This window comes from Myotis lucifugus, unplaced genomic scaffold (genome assembly GCF_000147115.1).
Source record: "Myotis lucifugus unplaced genomic scaffold, Myoluc2.0 scaffold_147, whole genome shotgun sequence".
In the NCBI taxonomy this organism is placed as follows: Eukaryota; Metazoa; Chordata; class Mammalia; order Chiroptera; family Vespertilionidae; genus Myotis; species Myotis lucifugus.
Window position 1 is genome coordinate 1 of NW_005871195.1, and position 23,966 is coordinate 23,966.

General features: G+C 44.6%; 1 protein-coding gene across 1 annotated transcript; it reads left to right on the forward strand.

Annotated features, from left to right (window-relative positions):
• Window positions 1-1,537: 1,537 nt before the first annotated feature.
• LAP3 (leucine aminopeptidase 3) lies at window positions 1,538-19,934 on the forward strand (the record flags this gene model as incomplete). The annotated part of the gene is made up of 12 exons (XM_006095004.3): window positions 1,538-1,729; window positions 3,355-3,409; window positions 3,861-3,966; window positions 5,003-5,162; window positions 6,443-6,607; window positions 8,087-8,245; window positions 10,737-10,861; window positions 12,159-12,247; window positions 13,070-13,172; window positions 16,839-16,918; window positions 18,578-18,687; window positions 19,378-19,934. Coding segments are annotated over 12 exons (1,534 nt in total), but the record flags the coding sequence as incomplete, so codon positions are not given.
• Window positions 19,935-23,966: the final 4,032 nt, after the last annotated feature.

Here is a 23,966-nt window from a genome sequence, read left to right on the forward strand (position 1 = left end):
CGATTACGAAGATCACTGTTGGGCTGTGGAGGAGGTGCACAAGGTTGGGAGTCCAGAAATAAGCGACTGTCCCTGGCGAGGAATGTTCTAGAAAGGGCTTGAGCTCGGGCCTCAGGTTGTGTCAGATGGCGGGGGGACCAGACGCCTGTCCATGCTCTTTCCGGTACCCCGCGACCACGTCCTCCCCAGGTAACACCCCTGTCCCGTCTCCAGTTCCCCACTTGGTTCCATGGGATCCCAGGAACAGCCGCCCTAGGAAAGCTAGAACCTGCAAAGGTTACCAACACCAACACGAACACCAACACCTTTCTTGGATGAAAGGACACCACTTGGTCTGAGTGCCAGTGTGATTTTGTAGAGGAGGGAGGCGGAGAGGAAGGTGTCAGGGTTCTCGCAGAGCTCAGTTGCACCCAGGCTAGTATGTCAGACCAGGTTTGGGTTTCCTCCTCTGTCAGGTGAGAAGACTGCACATTCTTTCCATCGCTCAGAGTTGCCTCCAGGCAGAAAACATGTGTAAAGTCATAACTTGAGGGCAAAGTCAGATAGCGATTTCTGTGTTTACGTCCTTATTTCACTTACCTGAGGCCCGAGGGGGCGAGTCGCTCAGATGCTCTGCCCCTGCCCCTCTCTGAGAAGTTGCATCTTTTCTCTCTTTCAGTCTATGAGCTGGGCCAGAGTTCTTCTTAGTATTGGCAGGTGCAGCCATTGGCTGTCCTGGGGTAGCACCCCAGCTTATCGGAGATTTGCCTTTGAAGGTTGTAGGGGAGGGAAAACTTCCTTTTGCTCTCCTGGATCCTGTGGCTGGACCGAAGAGTTAAACAAACATCAGATGAACAGGAGAAAAGCATGCAAGTTCTGTTTGGTATTTTCGCGGATATGGGAGTCTTCGGGAGGAAAATAAAGACTCCAAAGCCTTTAGGCCCCGAAATGGATATACCTTTTTAAACAGAGAACGAAAAATTGTGGGGCAGTGATAGACAAAGGGGCTTGGGCTAGGGCAGTACAGTGTGACACCGTGACTAGGAAATACATGGGGGGAAGTATTGGAAGAGGAGGGTAATTTTAGTAGGTTTGTTTATACAGGTCCATTCTGCTGTCGACTCCCAGTCTCTGGCGATAACTGTGTCCTCTTGCTAGTACAGGGAGAGCACCTTTCTCCTGGGAAATTTCATGGCCTGCTTTTGGGTAGAAAGTGGGAGGTCAGAGAGCCCTTCCTATGTCTGTCTCCCGAGTACTGGTACCTGCAGCTCAAAGTAATATGACAAGTTCGGCATATTGTGGAGCGGCGTGTTCTGAACCCCTCTGACCTGGTTGCAGCTGGAATTGGTTTTTTTAAACAAAACACCTTTCTGCTCTTACTTGACCGTGAAGGAAGGCCTTTATGTTGTGAGAACCCTTGGGAAAGGACCATGAGCCCCAGGATACGTAGTAATTCCCGTCTTGCTTGGCAGGAATTGGAAACATGTAGGCAGCATGTGAGTGTAGCTGACTCCCAGCACCTGCTTTTTTGGTTTTGTTCTCTCTGATGGGGACACAGTTTGCATGGAATTATTTGCTCCTTCTGGAATTTGGGGACCCAGATTAAATCCCCCCCTCCCCCTGCTTATTTTCAGGGACTTGTTTTAGGAATCTACAGCAGAGAAAAAGAAAATGATGTGCCACAGTTTACAAGTGCAGGAGAGAATTTTGATAAACTGGTGTCTGGGAAGCTGAGAGAAATTCTGAACATGTAAGTATTCGCCTACGGGTTCCAGGTTTCAAAATGCCTTGAAATAAAATAGGATATTTCTTCTGTGCTCTATTGTTAGCAGATGAAAATTCTCGGAAGCATGAGCATGCTGGGCACTGTAGGTCAGTGAAAGTGAAAGCGGGTGCCTCTGGAATGCACTTTGGTTCCTTGTGCTTCAGTATGGGTGGGTCTCCAGTGCTGGGAAGTCAGGTCACTTCAGCCACATCGCAGAGTTACTGTGAAAAACTGACCCAGAAGGGTCTGGAAAGTACCAAATTTCCTCAGTCCACCCTCCGGCCTCAGATTCACTTCCCCCCACCCTCATCCTCCCCACCAGCTCGCCTTCCCACAGCCACTCTTTCTTCCTTTAGTTCCCCTTTGCTTATGGGAGACCTGGGTTGCTGGACTAGTTCAGAGCAGCCTAAGGGGGCTGCACCCTGCATTGCTTATCTGGAGTTGAGGGCTTCTCAAATGTTACAGTACATGCCGGTCACCTGAGGGTGCGGCGAGAATGCAGGTTCTCATTCAGTAAATCGGGTGGTCCTGGGGTTTTGGCCTCTCTCAGATTCGCCAGCGTCTAGAGAAGGTGGGGAAACACTGGAGTTTCCCAGTCCCGAGCTGCAGGAATAGAAGTGTCAGCATAAGCTTCTGCAAGTGCATCTTGTTCAGATCATAGATAATTTCTTGCATCTAATACATGTAGTCTAATAATGAGAGAAATTGTCTGATCATTGGATAACAGAATTCACACCCCCAGTTAATTTTTAGCAGTCACCCACTAGCAGACAGCCTTCCCCTGTGCCTTGATGAATTCATTAATCCCAAAGCTGACCTGTTAGAGTGCAGAACAGCCTGGCCTTCCTGACCGATAACTCTCAGCATTGCCACCTGGTTGGTTTGGAAATTGCATAGTATCCCATTTGCAGATTAGCCCCATAAATGACCTTCCACCAAACACACTGCTGTCAGCCCGGCCCCTGAGTCTGATGTCTTTATTAAAAAGAATGACGATTCCGCTCTCCTCTGCAGCCACGCATTGTCCATCCACGGCATTGCTTTCTTTTTTTTTTTTTTTTAATATATTTTATTGATTTTTTACAGAGAGGAAGGGATAGAGATAGAGAGTTAGAAACATCGATGAGAGAGAAACATCGATCAGCTGCCTCCTGCACATCTCCCACTGGGGATGTGCCCGCAACCCAGGTACATGCCCTTGACCGGAATCGAACCCGGGACCCCTCAGTCCGCAGGCCGACGCTCCATCCACTGAGCCAAACCGGCTTCGGCGGCATTGCTTTCTATATTTGTTTTCAAATAAGTTTGTGTTCACTCTAATAATCTGTATGCTAAGTAGTTTTGAGCTAGAATTAGAAGTGTGCTGCATCTGAGAAATCTGGCAGGAGAAAATTCTGTATTTTGATAAAAACGTAAGTGCAGCAAATTCACAGAAGCAGCAGAGTATTATTTTTAATTCAAATTTTTTTTATTTTTGGCAGCAGAGTATTTTAATAATGTTAAATGTATGCAGTTGAAAATTCTTGGAAGCATGCTGGGCACTGTATATATCACTTCTCAAAGGAACAGAGCAAACTAATATTTTAAACAACTATTTCTTCTTGTTTCAGATCTGGACCTCCGCTGAAAGCAGGCAAAACCCGAACTTTTTATGGTCTACATGAGGTATGAGATGAAGATAGGTTTGGCAAACCGTTAGTGAGCACCTACTATATGCCAAGGACTGTGACTGCATGGCCGGGCAGAAAATGTTGTATCGGATTGTGTCCCAGCATTAAGCCTTAAGTATTGTTTAAGATTGTATAGAGGTGACTTGCTGTCAGAAAGTATCGCCTCTCTTGTATCGCTTAATCTGTAGGTTTCTTTTATTTGCTTGTGGGAGTTGGGGCACTCTTACATAGTAGAATTATTTGCAGGATTGTCCTCACCCTCTACTTTTCAAACACACATGTTATGAAATTTAAACAAAGTACAGGACTCAAAAAACCCAGCAACCAAATTTGACGCTGATTTTGCCATGTGCTAAGGTTATGGTAGTTGACCTCAGAGACCATTCCCTGTGGAAATGAATGCTTTAAAGATACAAAGTGGCTGATTTCGTGTGTTTCCGGAACAGGACTTCTCCAGTGTGGTGGTGGTTGGCCTCGGCAAAAAGGGCGCTGGTGTGGATGACCAGGAGAACTGGCACGAAGGCAAAGAAAACATCAGAGTGGCGGTTGCAGGTGATTTTCCTTTTGGGGTTTAATATTGTTTAAGATTACTCTGTCTCCCCTCTTTTGGTCCCCTGACCATCACCACCCCTACCACGTTCACAGAGAAATAACTCATCTGCATGCGCAATTTCCCTTACCCAGCATGCTCGGCCTTATATTAGACACAAACGGGTAGCTTGTGGAATTTTATTTTTCTGTTTCTTTAGCTTGTGTTTGGAGGTTTCACGGCCATTTGTTCATTCCCACAGTATTGACCTCAGAGATTCTATTTTACTAGTAGAAAGCTCTGGTGTGTTGATTTTTTCCCCTTTTCTAATGCAACTTTAAGCCACACGGAGTCATCATATTTACAAATCAGAGAAAATGGATGCAAAGTGTGGGGTGCTTGTTTATCACTAGTTGCCAAAGGCCCCAGCTCCTCGTGTGGCTGGTTTACCATTGAGGTAGGTGCCATTGAGTCCCTGCGGAGCTGAGTGGCAGGCCGAGGCCCTCACTGCAGACGCTGGTTAAGCTGTGAGCAGCATTGCTGGGGTGGGGAGAATTAACTCCATTGGTCTTTGGCCCCCTGTGTATCATATATTCTTGTTCAATGTACTTTCAAAGTTCATGGTGACTGGTGATGTCATCCTTGTGATTTGGGAGTTTTGCTGACCTGATCTTAATAAAGTGCTGCGTTAATAATGGACTTCGCCCAGTCCCTTGGATGTAATGTCCATCTCATCACTTTGTCATTTTTAACCTGGCAAGTTCCTGGTGACTAGGACACTTCGCTTCATCAGGAAATCCTGGTGTTTCAGAAGTAATGCTAGTTAGTAATCAGAGTAGCTCTGTGAGGAGCCAGACCAGTCATTTTATCCGTCAGCCTGTCCTCCCTGACCTCTAAGGTGTGTGCACACCCTCCTTTTATCTCAGAGGCAATGGAGGCTCACAAAGGTCAAGTGTCAGAGCTGGGATTCGAAGCCCAGTCCTGGTGTTTTCTCGGCACACTGCTATTCACGTTGTCTCTGACTGACTCTGATTTTCTGGTTCCTCTGTCCTTACGAAGCGGGGTGCAGGCAGGTTCAAGACCTGGAGATCTCTTCCGTGGAGGTGGATCCCTGCGGTGATGCCCAGGCGGCTGCGGAAGGAGCAGTGCTCGGTCTCTATGAGTACGATAACCTGAAGCAGAAGAAGAAGGTGGCCATATCGGCGAAGCTGCATGGAAGGTGAGGGAACGAACCAAGATTGGGGTTGCATTCCTGGTGCTCTGACAGCCGGGCTTCCTGGACATGAGCTGCCTGCCTTTCAGTATCAGGCACTGCTGCATGGCCTGTCTGTCATCTCCGCCGTCACCTTGGCCATTTTTAAGAGTATGGTGCCTGTCCCCACGTTCTGCTCCTGGCTTTCGTCATATGCGTGTCCCCCCATTACTCCCTGGGCCCCTCCATGCTTGCTGATTACTAGGAAACCACACCAGGTTGGCTCCCCAAAGAGGAGGGAACAAGAGACCAGGTCCCAGCGGGTTTCAACCCAGACAGTTCCCATCTCACCAGCAACTGCTGGCACTGTGCTAACCACCAAAGCTACACAGATGACAGGATGCAGTCCTGGCCCTCGTGGTCTCCCGGAAAAACTCACCTCTCAGCAGATTTATTGAGAACCTACCACCTTCCAGCTCTGTTCTGGGTTTTGGGGAACAAGGTCCCTGCTGTCAGGAACAGACCATGTGAGCCCTTCAGGAGATGGTGCTGTGGAGTGGGGATCTTGGCACAGCCTGGTGGTTGGCAGCTATGCTGTCGCGGTTAAGAGTGAGGGTTCTGCGACCCATCAGCGTGGCTCCCTCACTTACTGGCTGGCACCTCAATAACGGGCCCACAGTCTCTCGGTGCTCTGTTTTCATTTGCTGAGTGGCATCGTGATTCCGATTTCATAGGGCTCATGACGATCGAAAGGCGCAGCTGGCGAGTAAACCCAAACGAGCTCTTGTTCTAGCCTCGCTGCTCACATGAATTCCTACTGTGCACAGGAAGAGCTGGGGTTGAAACATGGCCACATCTTCTCTCTGTTAAAGCTGATTCTTGCCCTCTGGTGGGTGGCGTTCGGAGCCCTTCCCAGGCAAAAATTAGGCAGAAAGGCCTTCCGTTCCCCATCAGCATTGAGCGGTACGTCCTCTACAGTTAGCACTCAGAGCGGCGTCGCTCCTGATGCAGAGAAGGGGGACAGCATGGCCTTGCTGTGGAAACCTCCGTCATCACCTTGAGTGGGGGATCGGGGCCTCCAGACCCATCAGTCCAACCCCTTTTTTTATGCTGATGAGGATTCTGGGGTGACATGCTCGCACAGTGGGGGCCATGTTTTCTAGCTCTTTGCACCCCCCATCGGCCACCTTGGGTCAGATCCCAGACAGTGAACCCAGTCCCCCGAGCTTCCTATTGTTTTTACAAGCTGCGACATGTCAGTGTCTCTAGAGGTTGTCTGACAGTGACCCTGTTCTTCCTTCCGCCAGCGGTGACCTGGAGGCCTGGCAGAGAGGGGTCCTCTTTGCTTCCGGGCAGAACCTGGCACGCCAGTTGATGGAGTCTCCTGCCAATGAGATGACACCAACCAAATTTGCTGAAATCATCGAGAAGAATCTCAAAAGTGCTAGTAGTAAGACAGAAGTCCACATCAGGTAATTCAGGATGATGTCTCAGACTCACGGGAAGCTACAGCCAGGAGGAGCAGGGGTGCAGAGACCCCCTTGGGAAATCACAAGGCTTGTGGCGGAGCAAAGGGCAGCCGGCCAGAACCAGGGAGGGACAGGTGGGCGTCGTCTAACCCATTAAATTAGACACTGCGCCAGACCCACTCGGGTGTAGGCGTGTACAAACCAAGGAAGTACAGTGCTTCCAGGAGGGCAGCCCTTTCATAAAACATCCAGGGCTGAGTTTGTGATTAAAAATCCCCACATGATACATGTAGACTTGCTTCTTTTGAAGTGATTTTTTTATTGTCATACCTCCCATTTATATATATATATTAGTATATTTTTATTGATTTTAGAGCAGAAGAAAGAGGGAGAGATAGAAACATCAATGATGAGAGAGAATCATTGATTGGCTGCCTCCTGCATGCCCCATACTGGGGATTGAGCCCCAAACCTGGGTATGTGCCCTGACTGGGAATCGAACCCTGACCTCCTGGTTCATAGGTCAACACTCAACCACGGAGCCACACTCGCTGGGCCATTTTTTATTCTTTTCCCTCTGAAATTCGGTGGCCACCTCTCCATAATGCAGTCCTACTTTAATAGTTTCAACGAGTAGAAAAGCAGTCAAGAGGAGCGTTCCTTGGATATGGCTGCTGCTGGTTGGCCTGAAGGAGTGTAGGGTTTCTCCCAGCCTAGTTACAGTGGCTAGAGGCATACAGAGCCCTTTTGTACCCCAGCCCAGAAGAATAGCACTGCGGCCTCTGCGGTCTGATTGGCACGCAGGACTGTTCCCATCCTGTTACCCCTGTTGGTCCTGTGCTTGTGAAGTAATAAGTCATTAGTTTCTCTACTGCAGTCAGAGATCTGGAACTGGGATTGAAACCTGAGAAATAGTGTGACAACATGGAAAAGACTGGATTCCAGCAACTGTAAAAACACAAAGAAAGGATATATTTATATAAACAGAAACAGTAAAGTATAACTTTGCTGTGTTTTTTGTTGTTGTTGGTTGATTGTTTTTGTCTTTTTTTAGAAATACCAAAAAGTAAAGTAAAGCAATGGACCCCTAACTATCTTTAAGTACCCTTTATGGTCTCAGCCTTATCTGTACACTAAAACTTTAAAAATATGTGAGTAGGTTGGGGGGAACCAAGTAATTATTTATTGACTATGCATTATTATCTGACATATTATGTACCAGGGATGAATTCTCGTAGTAATTCTGTAGCTGATCTTTTGAGGGAGGTGTAATTGACCTAATTTTATAGATGAGGAAACAGACTCAAACAAGTAATTTGCCCAAAAATGAGAGCAACTAGAACATGTTAATCGAAGCACTGATGTATGCATATTTTAACAGCTTGTACATTAGACTTTGTTAAACATGGATGAGCTTTTTCTGAGTTATTTTGAAATAGAGACAACAAAGTGTATTTACCTTTTCCCCTTTCTACCCTGTAGACCCAAGTCTTGGATTGAGGAACAGGAAATGGGATCATTCCTAAGTGTGGCCAAAGGGTCCGATGAGCCTCCAGTCTTCCTGGAAATTCACTACAGAGGCAGCCCCAATGCAAGTGACGCGCCTCTGGTGTTTGTTGGGAAGGGAATTACCTTCGATAGGTAGGTCTTTACGGTATCTGTGCTTTGTGTTTTGGTGAATGCTTTGCATGCACTTGTATTATTTGATGTATGGTTGGTTCGCTTCCAAAGCATAGTGTTTGGTCATCTCGTATATGTTCACTTTGTTTTTTGTTTTTTTATTTTTATTTTTTTCATATATGTTCACTTTGAATGTGTTAAGTTGCCATTTATAAAATGTTTACTGTGTATCAGAGACTGTGAGGCATTTTACATAGATTAGCCCTGACCTTACCCCTAGAAAGTAGGCACTGCGGACCTTCTACAGGTGAGAAATATGCTTATTGGTCATTGGTGTGTCTTTAGTGCAGTGTCTGTCAAATCTTTTGCTCTTCTTAGAAACATTTTTTAATAAGTGTATTCTAGATGCAAGTTCTTTTTAAGATGTATACATATTGAAAATACAGTTTTCCTATTCTGAGGCATGCCTATTCATTTTCTAAGTGGCATCTTTCAAAGAGCAGTTTTAAATTTTGATGATGTGTAATTTATCCATTTTCATTTTCAGTTTTATCCATTTTCAGTTATAGTTCCTGCTTCTTTTTACATTCAAGTAATGATTGCCAAAGTCTGTGTGTGTTTTTCTGTAAGTCTTATGGTTTTAGCTTTTAGGCTATGATCCATTTTGATTTTTTGTGTATGGTGTGAATGCATTGAGGCTCTTTTCCCCCTTTTTTCTTTCTACATGGATATTCATTTGTTTTAACACCATTTGTTGAAAAGATTATCCTTTCCCCATTGAACTCTGCCAGTACCATTGTTGAATCAATTGACCATATAATGGTTGGTCTAGCTCTGTTCTGTGTCCTTCCATCAGGACCTTGTGACCAAGTATCTTGATTAATGCTGCCCTGTCCTGAGTCTAGTAATTGAGTCCTCCAGCTTTGCTCAGCTATTTCAAAATGACGCTGGCTGTGTCCTTGGCAATTTGCATATCAGTTTTAGAATCTACCATTTTTTTATACACATCTGCTGGGATTTTGATTGAGATAAACTTTTTTTAAAATAAAAATTTGGTAGTTGTATGGGTAATGAAATGAGAGGATAAGACTGATATAAGGAGACCTGAGTATGTAGGGCCATGACACACATCTGAATGACAGACAGTGGTAGCCTCAACTAGGGTGGATGCAGTAGAAAAGAAGTGGATGCATTCCAGAGAGATCTAGAAGATGAGCAAAGATAACTGCTGCTCTTTGGTTACTTTATTTTTTCATTTTTTAAAAATATTTTTATTGATTTCAGAGAGGAAAGGAGAGGGAGAGAGATAGAAACATCAATGATGAGCGAGAATCATTGATTGGCTGCCTCTTGCACACCCACTACTGGGGATTGAGCCTGCAACCCTGGGCTGGGAATCGAACCATGACCTCCTGGTTCTCATAGGTTGATGCTCAGCCACTGAGCCACACTGGCCGGGCTGACTGGTTACTTTAGAATGAGAGTCCTACAAATAGAGAGTGGAACTCCCAGAACAGAAGTGGCCTTGAGAAAAAAGTGGCGTGTAGGTAGGACACCTGATGAACCAGCGTGCTCCCTTTGCCCCCAGGGGGCTATCCCTGGACTTCTTGGACCAAGAATGTGTTTCTTATTCTGAGTCGGTGGGTAATCATTAATTCTAGGTGTAAGTGACAGCTACCTGTCGAGTGCTTCTGCGGTGAGTGAGAATTAGGACCTGATTTGTTAGGAAAGAGACCTCTGTGCGGGGAATAGACTGTCCAGAGTCACCAGGGCAAGTCGGCAGCAGATCCCAGAACTCGAAGTCGAAACCCCAACTCTGCCCAGCGTGCAAAAAAGCAAGTGCTTTCTGAGTTCATACATCCAAAGCAGAAAGTCACTAGTCAGTTATAGAGGCCTATTTGGGGAGTGGTTTCGGTTTCTTGCTGATTGAAACCCTTGTCAGCTCTCATGTGTGAGCGCTGTCCTCGAGGCTTTGGGTCAGCACCTTCCTTTGCTGGTCCTGGTTCCAGTTGCATTTTGCCATCAGCAGGACCTAGCACACCTTGGGGTGTTGGAGGGAATTGTTCCCCCTGTCCTTCTGTGGGGTAAGATCCTCCCAGTCTGCTATGAGCTTGTCGGCTCTCCTTAATGGTGACTTTCAGGACCAGTGAGTTGATTTGAGTCATAAAATTTGCTGAAGAGACAAATCTATGTGGGGCCAGGAGTTACCGAGCCAATACTGAGGTGGAATTTGAGTTGCGTTGATTACACGACGTAGTGTTTTAGGGGCACCATTTAAATTTAATTCAAATAGAAACAAAATGAGCTAAGACCCCTCTGTAGTTTTGTAAAGGCTGCAATATCATCTTTTAAAATGTTGCAGTCATTCAGATTCTCGATTAGAAATTTGAATTTTCTCTGCCAGGCAGATGGTGCCTTTGTGTGGAAGCTAACCCTCGGTGTATGTACTCTTTTTTAAGACAGTGGCCCTCTTCTTTGTGTTAACATCGCACGTTGTCCTTTTCCCCCATAGTGGTGGCATCTCCATCAAGCCTTCTGCCAATATGGACCTCATGAGGGCTGACATGGGAGGAGCTGCCACCATCTGCTCAGCCATCGTGTCCGCTGCCAAGCTCAGTCTGCCCATTAACCTCATTGGTGAGTGGGCCAGGGGGCGGAGGGGGGTGTCCTGGAAACCAGTCCAGTGATAGAACTGAGATAACACACATGGTTTCCTCTCAGCCGAACAGATCAAGAAACGGTTTTGAAATAGCTTTTCATCAAGCAGAAGCTATTTAGCTGGAATAAGTCTTTCTTGCCTGGACTGATGAGTTAACTGTACTTTGCAATCATGGGCTGTAGCTAGAATAGATTTGTTTTACTTCTGCAAAAAGTGGTTAGCAGTCAGGGGCACATCCAGTCAAGTTTGTGGTTTCCTCCAGCGGAAAGTGCCCAGTCGTCAGGGTGGAAGGACATGGATGGATCATTTAGTGATTACAGCGTAGGGTTGTGGCCAATTAAAATGCCACAATACACAGAAAATGCTTGAAACTGGAAAAGGGCGCTGTACACGCAGCTCTTTGTGTGATACAGGATGCCAGAGTCAATGCTGGGAGTCTGCCGTGTTTCAGAGAAGGGGGGGGAGGGGAGACCTGCCCAGTGTATCACCTCCGTAGCACGGAAGTTAGAATGGGATCCGGGTCTGTCTGACATCCCCCAGCCCCTTTAATATCACAGTCCCCTTTTTTTGCTAAACTGTAAGTAGCAGACACCCTGACTTGTCACCCCTGAATACTTCAGCGTGTGTCTCTTAAAAAGGACATTCTAGGTAATGACAATATCATTATTATTTCCAAAGATTGATACAGTAACCTAATTCAAATTTCCCACTTGTCTAAAAAATGTGCATTGTGTGTGTGTGTGTGTGTGTGTGTGTGTGTGTATACACACACACCTATTTATTTTTTGAAAACTAGGAGCTAGAGAAGGCTCGCACATTGCCTGTGATTGCCATGTCTCTTTAATTTTCTTTAATCTAGAACCCTAACCTGCCCTTTTTCCCTCTCTCATGACATTGGTAGTTTTGAAGGGTCCAGGTTCCAGGATTTGGATTAATTTGGTTGCTTCATGATAGAATCAGGGTAGGTGATGTGTTCTGTTGCTGATGGGTATGTCACTTGGGTCATGGGTGATGCTACATCTGATCACTTGGTTAAGGAGATATGACCTCCTTAGAAGCCTGCAAGTTAGAGTAGATCAGAGTCCTTTTCATGGATTTTTCTAAAGATATAATTTACCTGCAAACACATCAGAGTAAAGTAACGGCTGTAGATGAATGACGAAATTTAAGAGTGGCATGGCATGCCTCCAAGGCCCGCCAGGGGCATCTCTCCTGTGGGTGGCATATTTGGACCCAGCACATTCCACGTTCCTTCATTTGTTTTTTCCCCAATAGGTTTGGCCCCTCTTTGTGAAAACATGCCCAGTGGTAAGGCCAACAAGCCTGGAGATGTCGTTAGAGCCAGGAATGGAAAGACCATTCAGGTTTGTAAATGGAAGACACAGCCCTCCCCATTCTGGCGTTCCTAAGGGAACCCCCAGGAGCCACACTAACACACCGTGAACGGGTGCAGAGTGCAGACTCCATGTGGGGGGGAGGTGTATTCATTTCAAGAGGCTTTTCATGCAAAGTCAAAAGTATTTCTTTATGGGAATTCTAAGAATGTTTTCCTACCTTATTCCTTTTACATCCTGTCAACTATACACACAGAATACCATGAATTTGCAGTGAGCCCCTCAGAGCACAGCAGAGCAGTGAAACTACAGCTGTTTTTTTGCACCTGTGCCATGATCAACTCTCTCCATGTAGGTGTGTGTGGGGAGCGGGGAGGACACTGTCCAGAGTCACGGGCACTGCACTTCTGGGCACATGGGTGTGCACACGCTGCCCATAACCATCGGGCCTCTTTGAAAGAGGGGAACCTGGTATATGTAAAGTTGTTGAAGCGGCAGAGTTCTTGGGATTGGAGGTTCAGGCTGCCACCTCGCTGTCATTTTCTTAAACTCTTCAGCTTATTTGTTTCCGGAAATCCTGAAATCTTTACCCCTTCTGTTAGAAACTTGTTGATATAATGGACCAGATACTTTCTATTGATTTCAGCTTCCAAAGTCATCAGCTCTGGTACAGGGGCTATTAACTTATATTTGCTCTTCAGATTAATCATATGCCTTATTCCAACTGGAGTAGAAGCATGTTTTTGATGCTCGGTGAAAAACATCACACCAGCTCTTTCTCACTTTTGATCTGAGTGTCTAGTTTTGATGTTCGTACTTGTGCTAACACTCCTTTTACCTTCCTCTTTGCAGGTGGATAACACCGATGCCGAGGGGAGACTCATCCTGGCCGACGCGCTCTGTTACGCGCACACCTTCAACCCAAAGTTAATCATCAATGCGGCCACCCTAACAGGTCAGACAGCCTGCTCTCCCTGCCCCTGTGTGAGGACAGTCTCCTGTGTTGGCGCAGAGCACACGCTGTGCTCAGGGCAGGGTTTGCTGAAGTTTGCATTCAGAGATCTTTCACCAGCGCAGTTGTGTGGCAGTTATAAACTGCTTTGAACATGCCAGACTGTAGCTTTAAAACAAGAACTAACAAGTGGGTCAGATCAGCCCTTCCAGAGTGATATCTAAAAACAATATTGAGAGACGTTTTGTTACGACGACCATTTGATACAGATGAAAAGATAAATTCCAAAATCAATAGTTTTTTGAAATTAATCATGATGTGCCTGATGGCACTGAGCTCTCTGAACTTTTTGTACTGGACGTTATACAGAAATAAAAACATTGTGAGGGGGGTAGCAAGATCCTCATTTAACGGAGGCAGGGCCACGTGTTGTGAAGCAGGTTGGCTTTAAGGCCAACCCAGGGTGACTCCCAGCTAGGCCGTCAGCCTTGGGCAAGTTACTTGCCCCCTTGAGCAGCAATACCTGAGGGCACATTTGTTTGCCGAATTGTGAAGGATCAATACCTGAGGGCACGTCTGTTTGCAGAGTTGTGAAGACTGGAGGGAGTTTTGGGCAAGCCCCTTTAAGATAGCGCCCGCATAGTGGGTAAATTCCTGAGGGGCTGACAGCGGGCCTGGCCTTATTGCAGAAACCCTGTTCATAATCGTTCATCCAACAGTTCTCTTTCTGGGGATTCATTCCGTCTGTGCCTCTTTGAAGATTAAAATTCAGAACATTTTTCATCCTTCGTTCTTATTCTCCCCCTGGTCATGTGAGCCTGTACTTTAGCAGAGCTCTTCACCATCTGTTGGGTCTGGCAGTGGCGCACAGATGTACTGCTGAGTCCTTTCTAAAGCTGGCATTATATTATGTAACTTCCTAGTCTTCGTTTCCCTGTTCAGTTCAGCCAGCGCTTCAAGCTGAATGATGGAGGTGCTGGGGTGGGTGTTTGGGAGCCATGATGAGGTGGGTGGTAATACATCTTTCTGTAAATGAGGAATCACAGCCCCCTTTCTTTCCCAGCCTGAGGGTTTAAGAAGGTTTGAAATTAAAAGTTGGCCCCGGGTAACTAAGGGCAACCTAATGGGTGAGCCCTCAGACCTCCTTGGCCATTGCCTTGGCTGAAGGCTGTGTATAATTCACTTCAGTGCCCCAAGTACTCACTGAGTTCCTTGTAAGTTTGAACTGGGGTTAAAGGGGAGAATGAGAAACAGTTTCCAACCCCAAGTTCATGGCAGAAGGAAGTACATAGTCTTTAGAGAGAGCAAATCTGATTTTAAAACTTGCTCTCTTCTTAATAGCATGCAACTTTGGACAGTTACTTCATCTGTAGAAGAGGTATAATAGCCCCTTGTTCATAGAGGGCTTTCTGAAGTATATCTAAAATCATCTTTAGAGCCCTGGTCCCAGTTGGATCATCCTATATATTAAAGAGCTAATATGTTAATTAGACCGAACAGCAGAACAACTGTGCGGATGACATTCCAGATGAAGCCGGGGCTGCGAGGGCCGAGCCCCTTGCACGAATTTCGTGCATCAGGCCTCTAGTATTAAATATCAAGTTATCATTTTCTATTCCTTTAAGAAAACATATCATGTTCTTGTTTGAGGTTAGTGCTTATCTTTCTCTGAGACATTTAAACACTGATGCAAAACTTTTGGGGTGGACAGGAATGTTTTGAGGACAAATGTATAAGTATGGAAAAACCACTGACTTCGAAACTAAAGTATTAATGAGTGTGTGTACCCCAAGTCACGTAGGCAGGGATTAGCCAGCACCTGTCATAGTAACTGGTATACAGCAGGTACATATTTAACTGTTAGTGGCTGGGGTTAGAGTGGGTCAGAGTGGCAGTCAGCAGATCCTCTGACAGCTGAAGTTGCAGGTGACCAGCATAAGCAGCTGAGTTAAAAGGAGCGTGGGAGCCTGTGCAACTGGGGATTTGAAGGGCTGGGAGGTCAGGCACCTTGTCTGAGAAGCACTGGGGTCTGATGGAGGAGGCATCACCGAGTGGAAGAGGGAAGGAAGCGCATCCCAGCAGCCGTGTGTGGGGGCTCATGGGGGCAGCAGCGGTGAGTGGGATGGAGAAGAGCACATTTTGGCTGGGGGGTGCGGTGGGTGACCCATGAGGCCGACGTGCTGATAGGTGCCAGACCCAGGCTGGCCTTGGCGTGTTGCAGGGTTCTGTCCTGAGCCAGTGCAGTAGGAAGTACTGAAGAGTGTTAAGCATGGAGACAGTAAGGTCATGTTTGTACATGAAAGGGACCCTCCCCGCAGTGGCAGAGTGGACTGGAGAAGGGCCATTAGGCTACTGAGCGGTGTGTAGTTGACTTATGTGGATGTGTAAATGTGTGTTTTAAAGATGAATATTACAGTATCTATGATTGGCTTCAAAATCTGTTGGGTATGGGGTGTAGATGAAACAAGTCTGCTATGAGTTGATCGTGTTGATGCTAGCTAATGGGTACCTGTGTGTTCATTATGGTATTCTTTTTACTTTGTGTATATTTGAAATTTTCTACAAGTTTTGTTAAAAGACTATTATCATAATCTAGAGGTATATGATGGTCGCAGTCGTGGTGGAGGGAAGTGAACATAGGTTTGAGAGAATTAGGAGGTAAAGAGTAACAAACCTGAAAGAACAAATGACCCAAACAGACCCAAGTTGCCAAGTGTCCTGCAGAAGGCACAGGGGTGTCAGACACTGAAGGGCTGCTCCCTTCCCTGGAAAGAGACGGTTTAATCACTGTGGTGCTGTGTGTGGTCAGTGACATTAACCACATTCACAAAATGAAATGATGGCTCTAAACTTTATTTCTGAAATCAGCCAATAGGACATAGCATTGTTGGAGAAGAAAACAAAGATGAAACAAATGAGTATGATAAAATAACAGACTTTTTTTAGAAAAGGCATCAAACTCTTGTAGCAGATACTTACTGAGATGTGATTTGAAATATTGAAAAATTAGAGATGCCTCAGTACCCAATAATAAGTAAATTTTGGTATTTCTACTCAGTGGACTTTTGAAATCATTAAAACTACTTTCAAACATCCTATATAATAAAAGGCCAATATGCAAATCAACCAAATGGCCAAACGACCGGTCACTATGATGCACACTGACCACTAGGGGCACATGCTCAATGCAGGAGCTGCCCCCTGGTGGTCAGTGCACTCCCACAGGGGGAGCACGGCTCAGCCAGAAGCCTGGAGCTGGGCACAAATTTCATGCACCGGGATTCTAGTTTGTTTATAAAAGAGGAATGAATGTTTAAAGCATAAAAGGAAGAACATGTATTTGGACATATACAGTGTGGTCTTAATTATGGTTTTCTTTGTTTAGAAAAAACCTGAAAGGAAATATTTAAAAATGTGATGGTTATCCCTGAGATGGGGTTATTGGTGATATTTAATATTACTTCTTTTGCATTTTTCTCTAATAATTGAAGTTGAATTGTGGCTTGAGAAACTGGAAAGCTATATAGTGTAAGGATTTCCTAAGGTTATCTATTTTTGGAAATGAGGGGGACATTCAATAGGGTTAGAGCTAAAGTTTTGGTGGGAGTAGCAGAGAGACCCATCGTGTGGGAAGAGACGGAACATTGACCCAGAGTATGTGTCTTGCAGGTGCCATGGACATAGCTTTGGGCTCTGGCGCCACTGGGGTCTTTACCAATTCATCCTGGCTGTGGAACAAACTATCTGAGGTAGGAATAATACATAGAGACCTAAATTGTGGAGATGGTTATTCTAGCCTTAGAATGATAAAGTTCTTCAACCACTGTGTTAGAGTGATTTTTATGCTGTAGATTTGCCTTTGAATCGAAAATGCAATAAATTTGATTCATTGTGCTTTGGGTTTTCTATAAATGTCTCAAAATAATGGGTATGATACCACCCTCATCCTCTCCTCCAGTAGCCTCACAATGATGTGACAGTAACTCCCAAAATACCATGGCCATAGAGTCTCTGAGGTAGAAAAGGTAATGAGGGCAGCTTTGTAAAGGAAGTGGCCTTTAATGAATGAGTGTCATGAGCAAAGTAGGCAAGCATATGAACAGGGCTCGCCTGGTCCATGAGTAGGGGTGATAAGGATGCCTGCGGCTGTGCCTCCTCTGCGCCTTCACAGCCAGCCCCCTCCAACAGCTGTCTCCTGTCACCACCACCCCTGTCCCGGCCCCCAGCTTTCACTCACTGCCATCAGCTTTCCCCTGCCAGCCCCACTCTGTTAGCCTCGCTTAGACTGTCTAGAGGCCGCATGTAACTCTGACCTTTTGGTGACACCCATCTTGGCTTCTGTGATAATCTCTAGTCCCTTTCTTCACTGACTTCTTTGTCAGCCTCCTTTGCCAGTGTTTTCCTTTGTCTACCCCTTTGGTGGGTGTTCAGTCACGGGCCACCTGCCCTTCTTGCTGTCCATGGTCCGTACTGGAAGCTCATCTATTCCGGGGCTTCAGTTCGCCCCTTCGATGATTAGTCCCATCTCTCTCCTGAACTCCAGGCCCTGCATCCACTTGGCTACCAGACAGCTCCATGTGGCACCTCATTCTTTCAACAAGTAACTGTGCCAGTAGGGAGCACATACACAATGTCCCTGACTGCATTCTTGATGTTGGTTTAAGGTCCCAAACTTCTTTTCACCCTAAACTGCTTCCTTTTCATCTTTGTCTTCTCCCCATTTGTGAACTCCCCCGCCCCCTCCTCCGTGATATCAGCTCAGTTGTCTCCTCCCAGGCTGGGCCATGGGCCTCCCCTCTAGCCTCCCTTGCATCCAGTGTCTCTGTCTTAGCACCCACGACACTGTCAGGTTTTTAAAAATATGTAGGCAACTTTGAAAAGAATCAAAGTGGTATGTGCAACATTATTTAAATAACTGAGACCCTTAATATTAGTTTGATGATATTAGCAAATGCCCTACAAATTTGTGGGATTGTTTTATAACATACTTGTTTCTTCCTATTATTCTTAAGTAAATGTTTTAATTAATAATAAAATGATTGTGGAACCTGCTATGTAGCTTGATGTTCTAGAGCAGTGGTTCTCAACCTTCTGGCCCTTTAAATACAGTTCCTCGTGTTGTGACCCAACCATAAAATTATTTTCGTTGCTACTTCATAACTGTAATGTTGCTACTGTTATGAATCGTAATGTAAATATCTGATATGCAGGATGGTCTTAGGTGACCCCTGTGAAAGGGTCGTTCGACCGCTAAAGGGGTCTCGACCTACAGGTTGAGAACCGCTGTTCTAGAGTAATAGGTCAGAACAGCTCTTTTCTTCCTGCATTGAACATCCCACATTCAGAGCCACGTTTACCTAATCCCTTATATCATCCACTCTTCCAACTCGTGCCTGTTCCCTCTGTAGGCCAGTGTTGAAACAGGGGACCGTGTCTGGAGGATGCCTCTCTATGAACATTATACGAGACAGGTTGTAGACTGCCAGCTTGCTGATGTGAATAACATTGGAAAATACAGGTATGTAAATGAGCTATAAAAGTGCATTTTCCCAACCAGCATTGGTTGCCAGAGTGACCATTTTCAATTTTAGTTCTGTTCACAAAAGGTTTAACTGTCCAATTTTCTTTTGAAGTAGTGCTCATAAGCACTAATTTATAATGTCTTTAATTTTAAGGCATTTCCCAATTGATTCTCAAAATTTTGCATATTTTCAAATCTAAAGGTCATTTTTGACAAATGGCAAGGGAAAGAGTTGGATAATATAGGAATTCATTACCTTGGGAAAAGGGATATGGAATTTATCCTTTACTGCTTAAAGCTATGTCTAAAGCCCTGGCCAACGTGGCTCAGTTGGTTGGAGTGTCATCCTTGCACCAAAAGGTTGCGAGTTAGATTTTTGGTCAGGGCACATACCTAGTTTCAGGTTTGGCCCTCGGTTGGGGCACATACGAGAGGCACCCAATCAGTGTTTATCACTTCAATGTTTCTCTCTGTCGCTCTCTCTCCCTTCCTCTCTCTAAAATCTATAAACATATCCTCAGGTGAGAATTTAAAAAAATTAAATCTATGTTTGAAGTAAGTATCTGGGAGTGATTTCTGGGTTAACTTCTTAATAGGTCTCATAGGCTTGACTTTTGCTCTCTGGAGGATCTTAATAAAATGTTCTGTGCACGTGCAGACGAGGTAACAACCTTTCTGTCTTTTCAGATCCGCAGGAGCATGCACAGCTGCAGCGTTCCTGAAAGAGTTTGTGACTCACCCGAAGTGGGCGCATTTAGACATAGCAGGTGTGATGACCAACAAAGATGAGATCTCGTATCTGAGGAAAGGCATGACCGGGAGGCCCACGAGGACCCTGATCGAGTTCCTGGTTCGGTTCAGTCAAGACAGTGCCTAGTTCAGATACCGTAAAACTCCTTCATTCCATCTCATGTGGGCAGTTGAGCTTCAAAATATTTTGCAATGAATGAAAATCTTTTAAAGGAAAAAAGGATGGTGTTTTAAAATGTAGAACAAAATGAAATTTCTATGCCTTGATTTGTCTTCTCATTTTTATGCAGAGATTTTAAAATGTAAAGCTAGTATCTTGCTTGGAAAACATTTTTAAGATATCCTATATATGATGATTGAATTTTTAAAAAACTAATCACTTTTCAGAGTATATGTTTTTAATTGAGGAGCAAAATTGTATTTCAGATTTGTGATGCCAGAAACATGAGTTACTATGAAGTTGTCAGAAACAATAAATCCAGCTTTTTGTGCTCCTTGGTGTGGCTCTGGTATTTCCTGATGTATTACTACTGTAAACCCAGTGATGACTGTAACATAACCCATCTTTTGGCTTTGTTATGTGAACTAAGTAAGTTGAGGCACAGGGATAAAGGTATTATCTCAATGTTAATCATCTCTTCAGGGCACTCAGTGGTGAGCTTACCAGTTTATGATGAGGTACTATCATCCCCATATAACATGAGGAAAACAAGGCACCGAGAGTGAACATCCCATTTGTGCAGATTTTGAAGACAGCTTTCCTGTTTTATTTTGGCAGGGGGTGAATCAAATCACCATGAATAGGATGTGTGCCTTTTTTTTTTTTTAAGACTTTGAGACATTTGTCAGGAAAAGCTGTTTATGGAGTTAGAGTCCTTGGGTTACGTCGCCATCTCACATTTATTTATTTTTAAAAAGTTCCAAAAAAAACCAAAACAAAACAACAAAAGCTTTATGCTTTTTATTATTTATTTACCACAAGTAAAGGTCAGGAATTGTTATCTTTCTTTTAAATTTTGTTTACTGCTTCCCTTCCTTATTGCTGTGTATGTGCTCCATGTGCTCCATGTGAGTGACGTAGGTGCTTATGTAGGTGGGTTCCGACTTACGGCGAAAATCCCGTTATAGGAACAGATCTCTGACGTAACCCGAGGACCTACTGTATTTTTAATATTTTAAAAACTTGACATCTAAGATGAAGTTGTGTCTAAACTGGTTTACAGACAGGGAAAGGAAGCCATGCATATTCATGCTGTTAGAGTTAAAACCAGGCAGTAAAGGTCTTCCTCCAGGTATCCCTGTCCAGAAAGGTGGAACTACCAGCTTGTGAAAAGAAACTGAAATCATTTAGATTCCTCTGGGTGACTGAGAAGGCCAGGCAGGGATATGATGGAAAGCTTTCTATCAAAGGCGTTTTAGAAATAAGAGAACAATGGAACCCCTGTGTTTACTCGAGTGTGAGATACCAAAGGCTAGGCACAGCCCTGGGTTCATGTGCTTATCTAATCTGGTTGATGCCCATGCATCCAGCTGCCAGGCATTTCACAGACCCTTGGCTGGTCCTCAGAGCCACGACCGGAGGCAGGTGGTATCTGAGTCGGTTTCAGTGAGGACTAGCTGGGCATGGCTGTGGGGAGCAGCAAACCCAAAGCAGCAGTGGGTTAGAACCATAGTGTTCAAAGGCGGCTGAAAAGGGAATCCAAAACTCAAGCAGCCCCACAGGCTGGAAATGTGCGTCACCACCAGGCCTCAGGCTCCCTCAGTCCCAGGTGGCTGCTGGGACAAGGCTGCATGAAGATGAGGAAGGCGGGGAGCAGGGATGAACGTATTTTAAGGAGCTTTCACTCAAGTCCCACTTAACATGCTTAGATCATCAACCAGAGTAAGTCACGTTACGCCAGGGATTTGGGGAGATGAAGATGAGCTGATGAAGGAAGGGAAACGAGGACAAGAGACTGGCAACTAACAGTCTGTGACACCACTGCGGAGATGAGGAAACTAAATCTAGTGAATTGCTCATGTTTGTGAACTAGAATGTAGAAAAAAGTTAGAACCCAGATCAGTGGATCTGCAAAGCCCAGTATCTGAAACCTTACCCCGTCACTTGGTATGTTGCTTAGTATTGGGCTGGCCACTTCCTTGGCCCTTTCTCTACTGCCCACCATATTCTTGAACTTTGGGCTGGCTACTCCCTCTCGTCACTGAGGAAATGTTGGCCTAAACCAGTGATGGCGAACCTATGACACGCGAACTCATTTTTTTGAACTCATTTTTTTGGTTGATTTTTCTTTGTTAAATGGCATTTAAATATATAAAATAAATATCAAAAATATGTCTTTGTTTTACTATGGTTGCAAATATCAAAAAATTTCTATATGTGACACGGCACCAGAGTTAAGTTAGGGTTTTTCAAAATTCGCCATTACTGGCCTAAACCCTGATACTGTACAAATCACCAAGTCTCTCTGTGTGTGGACTGCCAGTTTACTCTTAGATTACTGCCGGATTACTCCTGCCTCCATTTGCTTACCTCTGCTTCTATACTGAGGAGAGGTTATTTTTAAACAAATTACATCATGTCACTTGTCTTTTCTCACTGGTAATCTATGCAACTCCCTACACACATTATCTCTTCTCAGTAATCTTTCCAAGGTAGTGTTCTCCCATTTTTTTACACGAGGAAACGTGTTTTCAACAAAATCCAAATGTGCTCCATTCTGGGGTGAATCCAAAAGAGGTACCACTAACCATTGAGGCAATTTACTCATGGTTAGGTAAATAATGAGTACAGTCTTTTGAGCCAGACATTCAAGGATTTGCAAAAAAGTAAAATGCTGCCACTCTTATCACTAATTCATTTTTGGTTCTGGAAAATACTTATACTCTAATTAAAATAATATTTATGTTGCCCAGCTGGTGTGACTCAGTGGTTGAGTATTGACCTCTGAACCAAGAGATCAAGGTTCGATTCCCATTCAGGGCACATGCCCAGGTTGTGGGCTCGATCCCCAGTAAGGGGCATGCAAGAGGCAGCCAATCAATGATTCTCTCATCACTGATATTTCTATCTCTCCCTCTCCCTTCCTCTCTGAAATCAATAAAAATATATTTTAAAAAATATTTATGTTAATATGTGATGTTTTTAAATAAAATTTTTAATTCTTAGTTTTAATAGGTAAATATTTTACCAATTCTCAATTTGAATAGGTAAATATTGGCCGACATCATCCATATAAGCAAAAACATTTCGAGTCCCCAATAAAATTTTGGAATGTAAAGAAAAGGATCCTGAGATCCAAAAAGACTGAAAACTGCTGAAGTAGACTGGTTCCCTCCTGGCATTTTATTTTTGTTCATTCAATCAACAAATATTTATTTATGTCTATTTTATGCCAGACACAGTTCTAGGTGTTGGGAATACATGTGAAGATAGGCAGGCCCTGATTTCATGGCGCTTGCATTCCAGTTGGTGTGTGTGTGTGTGTGTGTGTGTGTGTGTGTGTGTACGGCAGCTTAGTCAATGAAGAAGAAAACACACAAGTAATTGCAGATGATGTGTAACGGTAAAGTGTCTGAGAGTGTGGGTCTAAGACTGAGGCTAGGAAGATGACCTCTGACCTGAGGCTGATTGGCAAAGGGAAGCCCCTGTCTCTGACCATTTCTGCCCTGCCTCACTCACTCTGGCCCTGCTGGCTTTTCTGTGATTCCTTCAATATGCCAGGCAGGTTCCTTCTTCAGGGACCCCTCTGTCTAGAAACTTTCCTGGCTGAATTTTGCCAACAGTCCACTTCTCCCTGGAGTAGCCTTTTCCAACCACCTATCTCAAATCCATCACTAGCCATCTCCTGGCCAGGATACATTTTTTGCCTCAGCATTTATCTCTACATGATATATATATATATCTATATCTATATAGATATATATATATATATATATATATATATCTCCCACAAAAACAATAGTAAACTCCACAAGGGCAGAGACTTGGAGTGATCGCTATAACACGCAGATCATCAAATGGTACCTAGGACATGGAGGGCTCAATAAATGTGTTGTATGATCACATATATAACTAAAATTAAACAATAAAAATATATTTACCTTCTGAAAAAATGAATAAACAGCTGTTGAAAGCAGGTTATTAAAATAGTAGCACAGTGACTTTCTCTCTGGTGTCACAATAATGATCTAACGGAACAGTGCCAGGCACATAGATAGGGAACCTCAACAATGTTAGTCATTTTTGTTACCTGTCTCTCTCCCCAGAAGGAACTGTCCTCATTATATCCACGGTGGCTGGATTAGTAGCTGGTGCACAGCAAGCTCTCGGTAAATATTTGTGGAAGGAATGGGTACCTCCAGCTGTTTACAGCAGGTAAACAGAGCCCATAGACCAGTGGTTCTCAACCTGTGGGTCACGACCCCTTTGAGGGTCAAACGACCCTTTCACAGGGGTCGCCTAAGACCATCAGAAAACACATATATAATTACATAGTTTTTGTGATTAATCACTATGCTTTATGTTC